The sequence below is a fragment of the Bubalus bubalis genome, chromosome 12 (assembly GCF_019923935.1).
Source record: "Bubalus bubalis isolate 160015118507 breed Murrah chromosome 12, NDDB_SH_1, whole genome shotgun sequence".
Classification (NCBI taxonomy): domain Eukaryota; kingdom Metazoa; phylum Chordata; class Mammalia; order Artiodactyla; family Bovidae; genus Bubalus; species Bubalus bubalis.
In genome coordinates this window covers 9,412,795-9,430,208 of record NC_059168.1, presented here as the reverse complement: position 1 = coordinate 9,430,208, position 17,414 = coordinate 9,412,795, and the positions used below count along the sequence as shown (strand labels likewise).

General features: G+C 40.5%; 1 protein-coding gene across 1 annotated transcript in view; it reads right to left on the bottom strand.

Moving 5' to 3' along the window:
* The window catches only part of TACR1 (tachykinin receptor 1), a 182,327-nt gene that overhangs the window by 66,390 nt on the left and 98,523 nt on the right, over positions 1-17,414 (bottom strand). The window contains exon 2 of the mRNA XM_044925729.2: positions 3,874-4,068. Within this exon, the coding sequence (XP_044781664.2) occupies positions 3,874-4,068 (195 nt within the window). The remainder of the gene's footprint in view (positions 1-3,873; positions 4,069-17,414) is intronic.

Sequence of the window (17,414 nt, the reverse complement as noted above, 5' to 3'; positions counted from 1 at the left end):
TGGCTGAGACTCCTATGATCCCAGTGCAGGGGGCCCAGGTTCAATCCCTGGTCAGGGAACTAGATCTCACGTGCTGCACCTAAGAGTTAGCATGCTGCAACTAAAGATTTATGCTGCCAAATGAATAAATATTTTAAAAAATGAAACATACTTCCAGAAAAAGTGCATAAACCAAACTTCCTGGTATTATGAGTAATTTTAAAGCAAACACTCATGCTACTACCTATCACTGAACTGAAGAAATATGCCATTTCCTCAGAAGCACTTCCATGTGTCCCTTCTTGATCACATTCCTTTCCTTCCCTTGAGAGATAATCATAGTCTTCATTTTCATGGTGACTACTTCTTTGCTTGACGTTGTAGTATTACTACCTATTTATGGAATTAATAGTTTCTTCTTTTCCAAATACCACAAAATGTTTTCCAATGTGGTTTTATCAATGTTTGCTTGTGCTGCTGCTGCTGCTGCTAAGTCAATTCAGTCGTATCCGACTCTGTGCAGCCCATCAGGCTCCTCCGTCCCTGGGATTCATCAGGCAAGAATACTGGAGTGGGTTGCCATTTCCTTCTCCAATGCATTCGTGCACGCTAAGTCGCCTCAGTCATGTCCAACTCCGTGCAACGCTATGGACAGCAGCCTACCAGGCTCTTCCGTCCACAGGATTCTCTAGGCAAGAATACTGGAGTGGGTTGCCATATGCTTCTAGCAGTCTACAATAGGTTCTTCACCCAAAGTTCTAAATGCTTAGCTTAGTCAGACTTCTGAACATTTGTAAGTCTAATGAGTAGGCAGGAAGGTTTCATTATGGTTTTAATTTGCATTTCACTGGTGACAATTGAAGTTTTGTGCCTCCTTATAAATTAATTGGTCATTTGGATATCTCTTTTTGTGAGGCACATGTTCAACACTTTTGTCTATTCTTTTATTGGGTTATCTTTCTTTAAAAGTGTCTAATTTAATGCATGTATTAATAAGAGTCTAAAAGAGTTGGACACGACTGAGTGACTGAACTGAACTGAACTGAAATGATAAATGATCAGGGTTAGAGGTTAACCATGCAGCCAGAAGGCAAATGTAGCAAACTAAGACTTTCACAAAATCTTTTAGTATAATTATCTGGCAGAAGTTATTCATCAGACAAGATGGGCCTAAACATTTGCCCACCACACTGTCTGCTGCCCGTCTGCCCACCATCTGCCAATGGTATGTACTCAGATCAATGAGCTATGCTAATTGCAGTAGATAACATTCACTGGATTCTTCACAATGTGTGCGGCACTAGGCAAGCACATATCTTAATTAGTTCTGTCAACACCTCTATATGGACTATACTATTAGTCTTAGAAGCTTGAATAACTTGATCATTATGACTCAATTTGAGAGTGATGTAGCTGGGAGTTGATCCCTCATTTAACTGGAGCCTATGTTATTACCCTAATTATTACTTTGTCTCAAAGCAAAGTTTCCTTCAGGTTTCAAATTTGGAATTATCATGTATTGTGGAAATTGCAATCATTAGTTTTAATAGAAGAGAAAAGAATATAACTATGTGCTTAGTTTAGAACTGGTAAAATTTAAGTTGCCTAAAAATATATCATAATGCATTATGGCAGATACTGACAGACACAAAATAGGTTGGCATAAAGCTTACACTTATGTTTGTAAGACAATATGTGCATGGCAAATCTCTGTCAACTTGTTACTGCATCTGTAAACATTTTATACATCTTGAATAGACAAAATCAGATTCTCTTAATCTAGCCTCATATTTTAGGTTAAAATTATAAAATAAACAATAGCAGCAAACCTAACCATGAGTCCAATAGCAGTTACCCTAAATTCTTGAAAGGTAACTTGAAAAGATGGCCTAAAACGTTGAGTCTCAGAGGGACTTCCTATTCATTTAGTTCAGTTCAGTTCAGTCGCTCAGTTGTGTCCGACTCTTTGCGACCCCATGAATTGCAGCATTAGTAAGCATAAAACAGCGAAGTGTTTAAAGGTAAAACACCAAACACTACCGTTTCTTGGATGAGGTCATAGACGTCTATGAGAAAAGAAACCTTTATTTCCAAGTTAAAATTTGAATTTGTTAGAAGACAGAAGAACTGTGCTTATTTGAAACAAAAAGCTGAAGAAAGGTGTGATCAGACTTTGAAAAGATCACAAGAGCTAAGAACTGAACTCCAGTTCATGAAGTTGATGGCAATTTCTGAAGCAGTTTATATAAAGAGCTTTATTTCAGAGGGCCACCCCACCTTTGAGGGAACCTTCTGGCTTGAACATGTTCATGGGTCCTGAACAGCTTGTAAAGCTATGCTCTTTCTCCTGCTGTGACTCTGCTCAGGCTTGTAGTTTCATTTGAAAGAAAAATGTTCACTACCTCCTAGGCTGAGTGTTAATGCTCCCACCGCTTGATCAGTTAAATCCCACTGTCTGTGTCTGGAAGGCAAAGTCTGAGCTTTACATATTGCTTTCTGGTAAGCCACACTGCAGTTTCCATGGAACAGGTGCAGCAGTGTAACTCTGTGCAACAGGCTTTTGGACCCTCAATATAGGGGGCCAACAGGTACAGTGTTTCATTTTACCACTTAAGAAGTCCAAAGGTCTATAATGATTATACTATCTAATGAATTTGTTTCAATAAAAATATCTTTCATATGGCACTGAATAGCTTACAAAGTGAGAATATATTCTCTTGTTTGCTGTTCAAAATGATTGTTTACTGGAAGGAGTGCCTTATTATGCTCCATTTAACAACCAGGGGAGATTGTGATCTTGCCCAGGGTCACATAGCTAGTTAACTGGCAATCTTGTAATTAAACCCAGATCTTCTGGATCCTAACCAGTGGTCTTTTACAATTTCCTTAATAAACCCAAGATTGGAAATTATAGAGGTCTTTCAAAAGGAATCACATTATCAATGTGCTTTGAGTCCAGAAAACTGGTGTAATATAAATGTCATATTGCTGCTCACTTGGAACAAAACAAAGAAAAGACCATTTTAATGTTGCCTCTAAGATAAGAACTCTTGGAAAAATATGCCAGAATAGCTTCAAAAAACCTTAAATGTGACCAGTCAAGTCCCTGGAAGAGAAGTAGGTCTGCCTGTTGGGGACCTGTAACTCGTATGATCTCAATGTGCTAGCCTTGCCTTCCATGCATTTCACATGCATGGGTATTTTTCCAGCTGAAAAATCCCGGAAGGTAGGTTTTTGGTTTAGTTTTCCCTAGAGACAGATCTTGAGATAAATAATCAAGTGCAAATGACTTATTTGGAAGGAGAAATGACAGTAGGGAGTAGATATCAAAGGCTGTGTCACTGAGCCAACTATCACCAGGGTGACTGGAGCTTAATTGTAAGAGGAAAGCCTGAACACAGTAAACACACACTCCACAGAGACATTCCACCTGAAGGGTGAGGGAGCTGGCGTGTTCATATGCCAACTCCCATCAGTCATTTTTTGAGAACTGCTGGGAGTAAGGGTTGGTGTTAATTCCCTCACTCTCTGGCATGCTGTGCAAGAGGGCAAAGTGGCATTCTATAGGTGAAGAAGAGATTTCAAGGCAAAGAAATGCAGACATTGGCAGGGCAAAGTAACTGGTTTTTTAGTGTTCATTTGGTTCATTGGCAGGAAGAATATGGAAGTGCACCCAAATGACCTAGGTCTTATACTATAAAACTTTTCATTCAAAGTCCAGAATAGTATTTGGGACATAATAGTTCCCTCATAACTATGGACATACCAACCTGAAATCAGAGTGGTTGTGAGAATACTTACAGATACAAATTAAATCCTGATCAACAAAAGAACATGGAAAGAAAGAAGGAACAAGAGAAGGCAAAGAAGGCACTGGGAGTCATCTCTACTCACACTTTCTCATAAATCTTGTTGGGATGCTCTGGCCATTCGATCATGCACACCACTCTGTTGGGCATGGTCTCCGTGGTTGAATAGTAGCCCTGGGGGAAGGCCAGGAGGAGAGCCAGGATCCAGATGACACAGATGACCACCTTGGTGGCTGTGGCCGACAACCTGGGCTGGAGGGGGTGGATGATGGCCATGTACCTGGAATGGAGAAGAAAGGACAAAATTCCAGTTTGGTCACCAAAATCTGCATTAGGGATATGCATTGTTCCTGCCCAGTGAAAAATTCCTTAGAAACCCTTTGAGTCCTGGTGATTTTTATGACTATTCTAACCTTAAGCTATGTGATTTTTATGACATGAATGCAAAAACCTGTAAGAAAAATCAGCCAGATGTTTTAATATTTTAGAACCCATCTGGCAATATCCAAGGAGAGACATTTTCACACTTGTAACTCTTATGCTAGGCACATGATGCCCCGGTATAGGTTGGTGGCTTACAGCAAAATCAGAAAAATAAGAACAATTTGTGAATTTATTCAACATAAAGTCTATATCTTTTTTAGATTAAGGAATAATCATGATAGAAATAGTAGTTTTTAAAGTCCTGGTATGATGATTTAAAAGGCTAGCAATCCTGTACAGGTCCATACAATTTGAAGGCAAGTGAATGTGTATGAATGAGAAAGCAGTGACCTAAAGCCAACAAAAAGCAATGGTTCCTGGAGAAAACTTCACCAATTCAGTGTGGTTAAAAAAAAGTATGCTTCATGAAAAGAAAGAGACTCTCCACCTTCTGAGACAGACACACTTTTGCATATTAAAGGCCAGGGAGGATGAAACCTTTTGTAGGAAGAGTGAAGGAAAATGAAGGATGACTTCAGGCCTGGAGCCATTTCTCCATCTCTTGCTTGGTATTGAACAACAAATGGTGTCATCTGAATGAGTGCCCATGTCCAGATTTGTGTGTTGCTTTTCAAATTCAGCAGAGAGTTTAGAAATAACAAATATTCCAATCAGCATTTCATATCAGTTATAATCATATCAATTCTGCCTATTACATTTAAAAAGTCAAATACCTTTTGAAGAATAGGTTTAGCCTAGTCCCATAACACTACTACCCTGAGCTACTGAGGTGCATGGTAGGCAGCAACCAAGCAGCTTGGGGTGGAACATAGCCCATGCCCCTTCTAGGGTGCTGCTCCCTTCTCCCAGGTTGTAAGGACTCCTGACTGGAAGTCAGGAAGCTTGTTCTTGAGAGGGTGGTGGACTCAAAGGGGCCACTGTCAAGTACTCCTACCTCACTGGCCTAGATACAGAGTCCTCACAGGGGGAAAAGGAGCCATGCCTCACATCCTTTCACATCCCTTTGTTACTATTTTGCACTCTTAATACCTGCCAATAACTACTGTCTACACTGAAAAACAATTTTCTTTCTTGCAAAGTTCATGGATCCATCCCTTTGAATTATATCTTACACTGCCTTTGGGATTTAGGTATCCAAGAAAGTCTCAGAATCATGCATTTAATTCTCTGACATGCAGGTGTTTCTGACTTCCATGGGACTGAAAAGTCAATGGAGACAGAAATGAGCAGACAAATAGAATAGCTGCCAGCTGTCTCCATGTAATTCTCTTTTACAGTGTTCAGAATCTAGAATCTCTAGGATGATCCAATTCCTCCTTCCCCCCAAATCCCCACCTCTGATAACCATAAATCTGATCATTTTTTTCTATGAGTTTGTTTTTGTTTGTTTTTGAAGTATAATTGGCCTACAACACTATGTTCATTCTTGGTATACAACACTGTGATTAGATATTTGTGTGCAGTTTAAAATAATAACCTTAAGAAATCTAGTTACAACGTGTCACATACAAATATATTACATAATTATTGACTCCCCACACTGTATATTTCATACCCCTGTCTCTACTCTTGTTTAAATATTACAGTCATTGTGCCCCCCCTTTGCCAAACACAGTGTCAGCATGACCCTGAAAACTTTATCACCTATTTGGGAAATAAAATTATGCCTTAACAAAAGGACACTAAGGGGAGATAGACTTGAAGTCAGGAGAGGGTTGAATCAGAAAGAGACTTGCAAAAGATATTGTGGTGGAGGTGAGTAATAATCTATAAATCTCTTGGTTGAATTGGTGGCTATAAAGTTTGTCACTCAGCTGCCAACTACAGAGCATCAAAAGGGCAAAAACAACTCTCAACATGCAGTGAATCAAACATTGTCTGGCTACTTCCAAGGGAGGTTCAGTGAACTGCAGACCTGATGACCTTCCATACTTGTGGTGGTATTCTAAAAAGAATCTTGAGAAGTCTTGAATTCTCTCCTGGTTCTGCCTCTTTTTGTGCTGCCTGACAGCAATAAAGTATTGGTTTCCTCTTAGGTCATGGAACGGTTGTGGCAACCCTAGAATCAGAGCCAACAGAAGTGGATTTGTGCAACTACGATTGTCTTGGTGGCTGCGAGGGTGCAGGAAGGCCTAGAGGAGCTATCCCACATTAAAGGTCAGGAAGGGCGGCAGTGAGGAGATACCCCTCGTCCAAGGTAAGAGAAACCTAAGTAAGACAGTAGGTGTTGCAAGAGGGCATCAGAGGGCAAACACACTGAAACCATACTCATGGAAAACTAGTCAATCTAATCACACTAGGACCACAGCCTTGTCTAACTCAATGAAACTAAGCCAGGCCCGTGGGGCAACCCAAGATGGGCGGGTCATGGTGGAGAGATCTGACAGAATGTGGTCCACTGGAGGAGGGAATGGCAAACCACTTCAGTAATCTTGCCTTGAGATCCCCATGAACAGTATGAAAAGGCAAAATGATAGGATACTGAAAGAGGAACTCCCCAGGTCAGTAGGTGCCCAATATGCTACTGGAGATCAGTGGAGAAATAACTCCAGAAAGAATGAAGGGATGGAGCCAAAGCAAAAAGAATACCCAGCTGTGGATGTGACTGGTGATAGAAGCAAGGTCCGATGCTGTAAAGAGCAATATTGCATAGGAACCTGGAATGTCAGGTCCATGAATCAAGGCAAACTGGAAGTGGTGAAACAAGAGATGGCAAGAGTGAATGTCGACATTCTAGGAATTAGCGAACTGAAATGGACTGGAATGGGTGACTTTAACTCAGATGACCATTATATCTACTACTGCGGGCAGGAATCCCTCAGAAGAAATGGAGTAGCCATCATGGTCAACAAAAGAGTCTGAAATGCAGTACTTGGATGCAATCTCAAAAACAACAGAATGATCTCTGTTCGTTTCCAAGGCAAACCATTCAATATCACAGTAATCTAAGTCTATGCCCAACCAGTAACGCTGAAGAAGCTGAGTTGAATGGTTCTATGAAGACCTACAAGACCTTTTAGAACTAACACCCCAAAATGATGTCCTTTTCATTATAGGGGACTGGAATGCAAAAGTAGGAAGTCAAGAAACACCTGGAGTAACAGGCAAATTTGGCCTTGGAATAAGGAATGAAGCAGGGCAAAGACTAATAGAGTTTTGCCAAGAAAATGCACTGGTCATAATAAACAACCTCTTCCAATAACACAAGAGAAGACTCTATACATGGACATCACCAGATGGTCAACACCGAAATCAGATTGATTATATTCTTTGCAGCCAAAGATGGAGAAGCTCTATACAGTCAGCAAAAACAAGACAAGGAGCTGACTGTGGCTCAGACCATGAACTCCTTATTGCCAAATTCAGACTCAAATTGAAGAAAGTCGGGGAAACCACTAGACCATTCAGGTAGGACCTAAATCAAATCCTTTATGATTATACAGTGGAAGTGAGAAATAGATTTAAGGGCCTAGATCTGATAGATAGAGTGCCTGATGAACTATGGAATGAGGTTCGTGACATTGTAAGGACACAGGGATCAAGACCATCCCCATGGAAAAGAAATGCAAAAAAGCAAAATGGCTGTCTGGGGAGGCCTTACAAATAGCTGTGAAAAGAAGAGAAGTGAAAAGCAAAGGAGCAAAGGAAAGATATAAGCATCTGAATGCAGAGTTCCAAAGAATAGCAAGAAGAGATAAGAAAGCCTTCTTCAGAGATCAATGCAAAGAAATAGAGGAAAACAACAGAATGGGAAAGACTAGAGATCTCTTCAAGAAAATCAGAGATACCAAAGGAACATTTCATGCAAAGATGGGCTCGATAAAGGACAGAAACAGTATGGACCTAACAGAAGCAGAAGATATTAAGAAGAGATGGCAAGAATACACAGAAGAACTGTCCAAAAATATCTTCACGACACAGATAATCACAATGGTGTGATCACTGACCTAGAGCCAGACATCCTGGAATGTGAAGTCAAGTGGGCCTTAGAAAGCATCACTACGAACAAAGCTAGTGGAGGTGATGGAATTCCAGGTGAGCTATTCCAAGTCCTGAAAGATGATGCTGTGAAAGTGCTGCACTCAATATGCCAGCAAATTTGGAAAACTCAGCAGTGGCCACAGGACTGGAAAAGGTCAGTTTTCATTCCAATCCCAAAGAAAGGCAATGCCAAAGAATGCTCAAACTACTGCACAATTGCATTCACCTCACACACTAGTAAAGTAATGCTCAAAATTCTCCAAGCCAGGCTTCAGCAATACGTGAACCGTGAACTTCCTGATGTTCAAGCTGGTTTTAGAAAAGGCAGAGGAACCAGCGATCAAATTGCCAACATCCGCTGGATCATGGAAAAAGCAAGAGAGTTCCAGAAAAACATCTATTTCTGCTTTATTGACTATGCCAAAGCCTTTGACTGTGTGGATCACAATAAACTGTGGAAAATTGTGAAAGAGATGGGAATACCAGATCACCTGACCTGCCTCTTGAGAAATTTGTATGCAGGTCAGGAAGCAACAGTTAGAACTGGACATGGAACAACAGACTTGTTCCAAATAGGCAAAGGAGTACATCAAGGCTGTATATTGTCACCCTGTTTATTTAACTTATATGCAGAGTACATCATGAGAAATGCTGGACTGGAAGAAGCACAAGCTGGAATCAAGATTGCTGGGAGAAATATCAATAACCTCAGATATGCAGATGACAGCACTCTTATGACAGAAAGTGAAGAGGAACTGAAAAGCCTCTTGATGAGGGTGAAATTGGAGAGTGAAAAAGTTGGCTTAAAGCTCAACATTCAGAGAATGAAGATCATGGCCTCTGGTCCCATCACTTCATGGGAAATAGATGGGGAAACAGTGGAAACAGTGTCAGACTTTATTTTGGGGGGCTCCAAAATCACTGCAGATGGTGACTGCAGCCATGAAATTAAAAGACGCTTACTCCTTGGAAGGAAAGTTATGACCAACCTAGATAGCATATTCAAAAGCAGAGACATTACTTTGCCAACAAAGGTTTGTCTAGTCAAGGCTATGGTTTTTACTGTGGTTATGTATGGATGTGAGAGTTGGATTGTGAAGAAGGCTGAGTGCCGAAGAATTGATGCTTTTGAACTGTGGTGTTGGAGAAGACTCTTGAGAGTCCCTTGGACTGCAAGGAGATCCAACCAGTCCATTCTGAAGGAGATCAGCCCTGGGATTTCTTTGGAAGGAATGATGCTGAAGCTGAAACTCCAGTACTTTGGCCACCTCATGCGAAGAGTTGACTCATTGGAAAAGACTGATGCTGGCAGGGATTGGGGGCAAGAGGAGAAGGGGACGACAGAGGATGAGATGGCTGGATGGCATCACTGACTCGATGGACGTGAGTCTGGGTGAACTCCTGGAGTTGGTGATGGACAGGGAGGCCTGGCATGCTGTGATTCATGGGGTCGCAAAGAGTCGGTCACGACTGAGTGACTGATCTGATCTGATCTTTCGAATTTGGCCAATGACTGAACCTGGATGGTCATGGCTAGTGTCTTTTTGAGTGTTTGCATTACTGTTGCAGAATTGTTTACTGAAGCATTTCCCAGAGGAAAGATCTTTCATCTCCAATGCTGGACCTGCAGCTATGAAGATGCCTGTCTCAGCTTCAGCATCTCCCAGGCCCCTGCTTTCACTGTGGCTGTGCATTCTCAGACTTCACAGGAGCTTAAGGAGAATGCATAAGGGAGAACACAGTAATTACACTGTCCCTTTTGGATGTTATCTCAAATACAAAGTTTTAATTTACTTTTCAGTTCAGTTCAGTTGCTCAGTCATGTCCAACTCTTTGCAACCCCATGAATCGCAGCACGCCAGGCCTCCCTGTCCATCACCAACTCCTGGAGTTCACTCAAACTCATGTCCATCCAGTCGGTGATGCCATCCAGCCATCTCATCCTCTGTCGTCCCCTTCTCCTCTTGCCCCCAATCCCTGCCAGCATCAGTCTTTTCCAATGAGTCAACTCTTCGCATGAGGTGGCCAAAGTACTGGAGTTTCAGCTTCAGCATCATTCCTTCCAAAGAAATCCCAGGGCTGATCTCCTTCAGAATGGACTGGTTGGATCTCCTTGCAGTCCAAGGGACTCTCAAGAGTCTTCTCCAACACCACAGTTCAAAAGCATCAATTCTTCGGTGCTCAGCTTTCTTCATAGTCCAACTATCACATCTGTACATGACTACTGGAAAAACCATAGCCTCGACTAGATGGACCTTTGTTGGCAAAGTAATGTCTCTGCTTTTGAATATGCTGTCTAGGTTGATCAAACTGTCCTTCCAAGGAGTAAGCGTCTTTTAATTTCGTGGCTGCAATCACCATCTGCAGTGATTTTGGAACAAAAAGAATAAAGTCTGACACTGTTTCCACTGTTCCCCATCTATTTCCCACGAAGTGATGGGACCAGAGGCCATGATCTTCATTTTCTGAATGTTGAGCTTTAAGCCAACTTTTTCACTCTCCTTTTTCACTTTCATCAAGAGGCTTTTTAGTTCCTCTTCACTTTCTGCCATAACTGTGGTGTCATCTGCATATCTAGGTTGTTAATATTTCTCTTAGCAATCTTGATTTCAGCTTGTGCTTCTTCCAGTCCAGCACTTCTCTTGATGTACTCTGCATAGAAGTTAAATAAGCAGGGTGACAATATGCAGCTTTGACATACTCCTTTTCCTATTTGGAACCAGTTTGTTGTTCCATGTCCAGTTCTAACTGCTGCTTCCTGACCTGCATACAGATTTCTCAAGAGGCAGGTCAGGTGGTCTGGTATTCCCATCTCTTTCACAATTTTCCACAGTTTATTGTGATCCACACAGTCAAAGGCTTTGACATAGTCAATAAAGCAGAAATAGATGTTTTTCTGAAACTCTCTCGCTTTTTCAATGATCCAGTGGATGTTGGCAATTTGATCTCTGGTTCCTCTGCCTTTTCTAACTCAGAACAAATGTTAAAACATAAGTAAATGTAATCTAATACTCATCCTGATGCCCAACCTGGTGATATATCACTTAGAATGTAATGTGACTGGGGCTTAACAGGGATTGCATCAGCATATTGGTGCTGTAGCTCCAAATAGGTGGCAGAAAGCCATATTTTATTTTTATTGCAAAAACTGCAATTTGGAAGCCCATTTCAGTTAACTCTGCCATTTCTTAAGTGTAGGAGATATTTCAGTCACAGATGAAAATATTGTACATAGAAAGCCAGAGGAAATAAAAAAGATTAACTTCTAAAGTCAAACATGTGTATTTTCATTTGTATGAAATAGAGCTATTTATAAATCTCTCTCCTCTCCTTTCTTTTCCCCTTTCTTCTTTCTCTTTCAATTCTCACTTCTGGGGCTTATGTGACACACTTCTTTCTTAATTACCTCAAGTCTAGTACCACTTGGATGACTTGTCTGTAGATGGGTGCACATTTTCTTTCTAGCAGTACATTTGTAGTTTGGATTCCATTTTCATATACTTATATATTTATTTGTAACCACCCTGAATAATTCTTGCTTATTCAGTTGCAAGTTATTGCAGAGTAAGTGCTGCAAGCCCCAGGAAATTACATTCAATAAATATTTATTGACTGCATTGTGTTCATGAGACTACAAGGCAGTCAATGAAATGTCTTTCCAGTTTATGCATTAATCATCAGGCTGTCAGAGACTGTCCAGAGGCTGTGTGGGAGGTGGGGTGTGTTCTCCACTTCAGGCTGTTTCAGTCCCATGAGGGCCATCGGCTCTGATTTGAATTGTATGTGGCCTCTCAGATGAAAACTTGAGGTTCTATCTTCCTTTTGCATGATTTTGCTTATAAAAAGAACTCTCCATCTAGCCCCTTAAATCTGGCAAAATACAAGTTTGCATATCTTAAAAATCACAGAGTGGAACAACCTTATTATGAGAAAGGATTCTTCTGACAAGCTGCAGTATCATAACTTTCTCCTATGCTAGCCCTTAGTCATTTGGCAAAGAGAATGTTTTTCCTTTTCTAGGAGATCTGTCTTACCGGTCTTTCTTCTACACTATCCCCTCCAATTCTGGTCCTTGCCCTCCTTATTCCCACTCACATCTTCCTGTGATGGTACAAGTTTTTTTTTTGTTTGTTTGTTTTTTTTTAATGGACTGAATCTCCCTGGGTTCAAATGACCAGGAGGAGTGACAGTTGAGAGCATGGCTACCTGAGGAAGGTAGTTGCATGTTACTATCTTTGGCTTTCTCAGTGCCTAGAATATAGTAAACACTCACTGAACACTTAATTGAATAAATGAATGTGTAAATTTCATGACACATAGCAGGAACTCCATAAAGGTTGTTGAATAATAACACATGCAGCAGGAAAAGCACATGCATATTATACCTTTGTTTCTCACAGTATGAACATATGTGAGAATAATGTGTTTCTGTCATACAGACATTTGAGATCATCCTTGCAGGAATGATCTCACTGGATCCAGGTCTTTCAGAATCTCCTAGGCCTTAACATTTAACTCTTAAATTCTCAGTAAGTATTTGTCAAATAATTTTTGCATTGACCACTTTGTTGGAAACTGTACAAAACTCAGTCTTTCTACATGGTATCTCCCCTTGGCTCTTCCTCCGAACAAGAGGTCACTTCATCCTTTCTTCTAGTCCCCTCCATTCCATTATAAGGACCACCATTCCACTGTAAGGAACACACAGTTTTCTACCCAAGGCCACTATGCTTTGTCAGTTTGGGTTTTTGCTAGGACATTTCTTTAATTACAAAATTCAGGGACCTCATTTAGCCAGATCACTTGACCAGAAACTTTGTCTATTTAACTAAGACCATGCTTACAAACTATAAATGAAGAGGTTTTTGAGCAGCCAATAGAGATGACAAGAGTTCACATGCCTACTAAAGCATTGTGGTAATGGCAGAGGCCCTTACATTCTCACTGCTATGCTATGCATAACTCCAAATAGCCTGAGTTTTTTGCCTCCAAGCCCCAGTAGATTTGTAACACTGTTAGTGAACTCATTTCAAAAAGTAGCAAATGACAAGATTGCAGTAAACCAGACCATAAAATTTCAAGAGGTGTGCAGTATGTGTGCTTAATCATGTCCAGCTCTTGAGACCCCATGGACTGTAGCACGTCAGGCTCCTCTGTCCATGGGATTTTCCAGGCAAGAATACTGGAGTGGGTTGCCATTTCCTTCTCCAGGGAATCTTCCCGACTCATGAATTGAACCCAAGTCTCTGGCATTTCTTGCATTGGCAGGTGGATTCTTTAACACTGAGCAACCTGGGAAGCCTGGGAAGATTTCAAAGACAAGATGGCCTCAAGAGCTTGTGACAATTTAGAGTGAACTGAAGGAAGGGATGTGGCTGATTCTTGTCCAAGCTCTCCTGTTCAGGTGTGATCAAAGAAGGACCAATGTAGTTCAAAGATGATTCAAATATAAAGTTTTGAACCAGGGCTACCATAAAAGTACATATGACTAAGGCCTGAAATGAACTATGGGTAAAATGCAATAAATGTCTAAACCAAATATAATACCCTGAGTGTTTTCAGGAGCAGCTAAGATGACAGAGTAGGAAGACCCTGAGCTCAATTCCTCCCATGGGCACACAAAAATTAGAACTATTTGTCTGTGATAATGGCATGATTTCCCATAACTAAATATATAAAGAAGCAGGAGACACTATCTTCTCCTCCTGGTCACCTCTATTTCCCTCCTCCCTCTTCTCTTCTCTATATAACTCCATGAACCTCTTTGGGTGTTCCAGACTGTGAAGAGCACATAGGGAATTGATTACTGGCTAGCTTGCTCTCTCCTCTGTTGACTCCCGCTCTTCTCCTCCTGGTCACCTCTATCTCCCTCTTCCTTCTTCTCTTCTCCATGTAACTCTGTGAACCTCTCTGGGTGTCCCTCACTGTGAATAAGTTTTTCACCATTAACTTAGATGTTTTATCATCTGTGCTGTATGGATGGAGAAGTTTTGAGGCTAATGTAAGAATAAGACTGAAAGCCATAGGCAGGAGGCTTAAATCCATAACTTGAGAACACCAGAAAACTCTTGATTCCAGAGAACATTAATAGACAAGAGCTCATCCAAAAGCCTCCATATCTACACTGAAACCAAGCTCCACCCAAGAGCCTACAAGTTCCAGAGCAAGACATACCACACTAATTCTCCAGCAACACAAGAACACAGCCCCAAGAACTAAAATACAGGCTGCCCAAAGCCATGCCAAACCCACAGACACCGAAAAACTCACTACTGGACACTTCATTGCACTCCAGAGAGAAGAGATCCAGCTCCACCCACCAGAACACAAACGAAAGCTCCTCTAGCCAGGAAACCTTGACAAGCCACTAATCTAAACCCACCCAAAGGGAGCAAGCTCCACAATAAAGTGGAACTACAAACTTCCAGCCTACAGAAAAACCACCCCAAACACAGCAATCTAAACAAAATGAAAAGGCAAATAAATATTCAACAGGTAAAGGAACATGATAAATGCCCACCAAACCAAACCAAAGAGGAGGAGATAGGGAGTCTACCTGAAAAAGAATTCAGAATAATGATAGTAAAGACGATCCAACATCTTAAAAACAAAATGGACTTACAGATAAATAGACTAGAGACAAGGATTGAGAAGATGCAAGAAATGTTTAACAAGGACCTAGAAGAAATAGAAAAGAGTCAATCAATAATGAATAATACATTTCCCCTAAAGTCAGGAACAAGACAAGGGTGCCCACTCTCACCACTACTACTCAACATAGTTTTGGAAGTTTTAGCCACAGCAATCAGAGAAGAAAATGAAATAAAAGGAATACAGATTAGAAAAGAAGTAAAACTCTCACTGCAGAAGACATGATCCTCTACAAAGAAAACCCTAAAGACACCACCAGAAAATTACTAGAACTAATCAATGAATATAGTAAAGTTGCAGGATATAAAATTAATACACAGAAGTCCCTTGCATTCCTATACACTAATAATGAGAAAATAGAAACAGAAATTAAGGAAACAATTCCATTCACCATTGCCACCAAAAGAATAAAATACTTAGGAATATATCTACCTAAAGAAACAAAAGACCTATGTATAGAAAACTATAAAACACTGATGAAAGAAATCAAAGAGGACACTAATAGGTGGAGAAATATACCATGTTCATGGATCAGAAGAATCAATATAGTGAAAATGAGTATACTACCCAAAGCAATCTATAGATTCAATGCAATCCCTATGCTAACAATGATATTTTTCAGAGAACTAGAACAAATAATTTCACAATTTGTATGTAAATACCAAAAACCTTGAATAGCCAAAGCAATCTTGAGAAAGGAGAACGGAACTGGAGGAATCAACCTGCCTGACTTCAGGCTCTACTACAAAGCCACAGTCATCAAGACAGTATGGTACTGGCACAAAGACAGAAATATAGATCAATGGAACAAAATAGAAAGCCCAGAGATAAATCCATGCACATATGGACACCATATCTTTGACAAAGGAGGCAAGAATATACAATGGAGAAAAGACAATCTCTTTAACAAGTGGTGCTGGGAAAACTGATCAACCACCTGTAAAAGAATGAAACTAGAACACTTTCTAACACCATACACAAAAATAAACTCAAAATGGATTAAAGATCTAAACATAAGACCAGAAACTATAAAACTCCTAGAGGAAAACAGGCAAAACACTCTCTGACATAAATCACAGAAGGATCCTCTATGACCCACCTCCCAGAGTAATGGAAATAAAAACAAAAATAAACAGATGGGACCTGATTAAACTTATAAGCTTTTGCACAACAAAGGAAACTGTAAGCAAGGTGAAAAGACAGCCTTCAGAATGGGAGAAAATAATAGCAAATGGCTATTTGCTACTGAAGCAACTGACAAAGAATTAATCTCAAAGATATACAAGCAGCTCATGCAGCTCAATACCAGAAAAATAAATGACCCAATCAAAAAATGGGTCAAGGAACTAAACAGACATTTCTCCAAAGAAGACATACAGATGGCGAACAAACACATGAAAAGATGCTCAACATCACTCATTATCAGAGAAATGCAAATCAAAACAACAATGAGGTACCATCTCCCACCAGTTAGAATGGCTTCTATCAAAAAGTCTACAAACAATAAATGCTGGAGAAGGTATGGAGAAAAAGGAATCCTCTTATACTGCTAGTGGGAATGCAAACTAGTACAGCCACTATGGAGAACAGAAATAGAACTGCCATACGACCCAGCAATCCCACTGCTGGGCATACACACCAAGGAAACCAGAATTGAAAGAGACACATGTACCCCGATGTTCATCGCAGCACTGTTTACAATAGCTAGGATGTGGAAGCAACCTATATGTCCATCACCAGATGAATGGATAAGAAAGCTGTAGTACATATACACAATGGAATATTACTCAGCTATTAAAAAGAACACATTTGAATCAGTTCTAATGAGGTGGGTGAAACTGGAGTCTATTATACAGAGTGAAGTAAGTCAGAAAGAAAAACACCAGTACAGTACATTAACACATATATATGGAATTTGGAAAGATGAGAATGATGACTCTATATGAGAGACATCAAAAGAGACACAGATATAAAGAACAGACTTTTGGACTCTGGGAGAAGATAAGGGTGGGATGATTTGAAAGAACAGCATATAACATGTTAATATATAACATGTATATTACCATATGTGAAATACATCACCAGTCCAAGTTCAATGCATGAAACGGGGCACTCAAAGCCAATGCCCTGGGACAACCCTGAGGGATGGGATGGGGAGGGAGGTGGGGGGTGTTCAGGATGGGGGACACATGTTCACCCATGGCTGATTCATGTCAATGTATGGCCAAAACCACTACAATATTGTAAAGTAATTAGCCTCCAATTAAAATTAATTAATTTTTTTTAAAAAAAAGAAGGTGACATGTGGTGGGTGGGCAAGACATGATATAGTCAAGACCCACAACACTGGGGAAGTAGCCAACAAACAGGAGGATAATCACAATAGTAGAGGTTCTTTCCAAAGAGTGAGGAGTCCAAGCCCCACACAGAGCTCCCAAACCCTATGTGGATTGTGGTCCTTTACCAGGAAGGTGAGTCCCCAAACACTGGGCTTTGAAGGCTATCCAAGTTTGCATATGGAAGAGCTAGAGGGCCTGAGGAAACAGACTC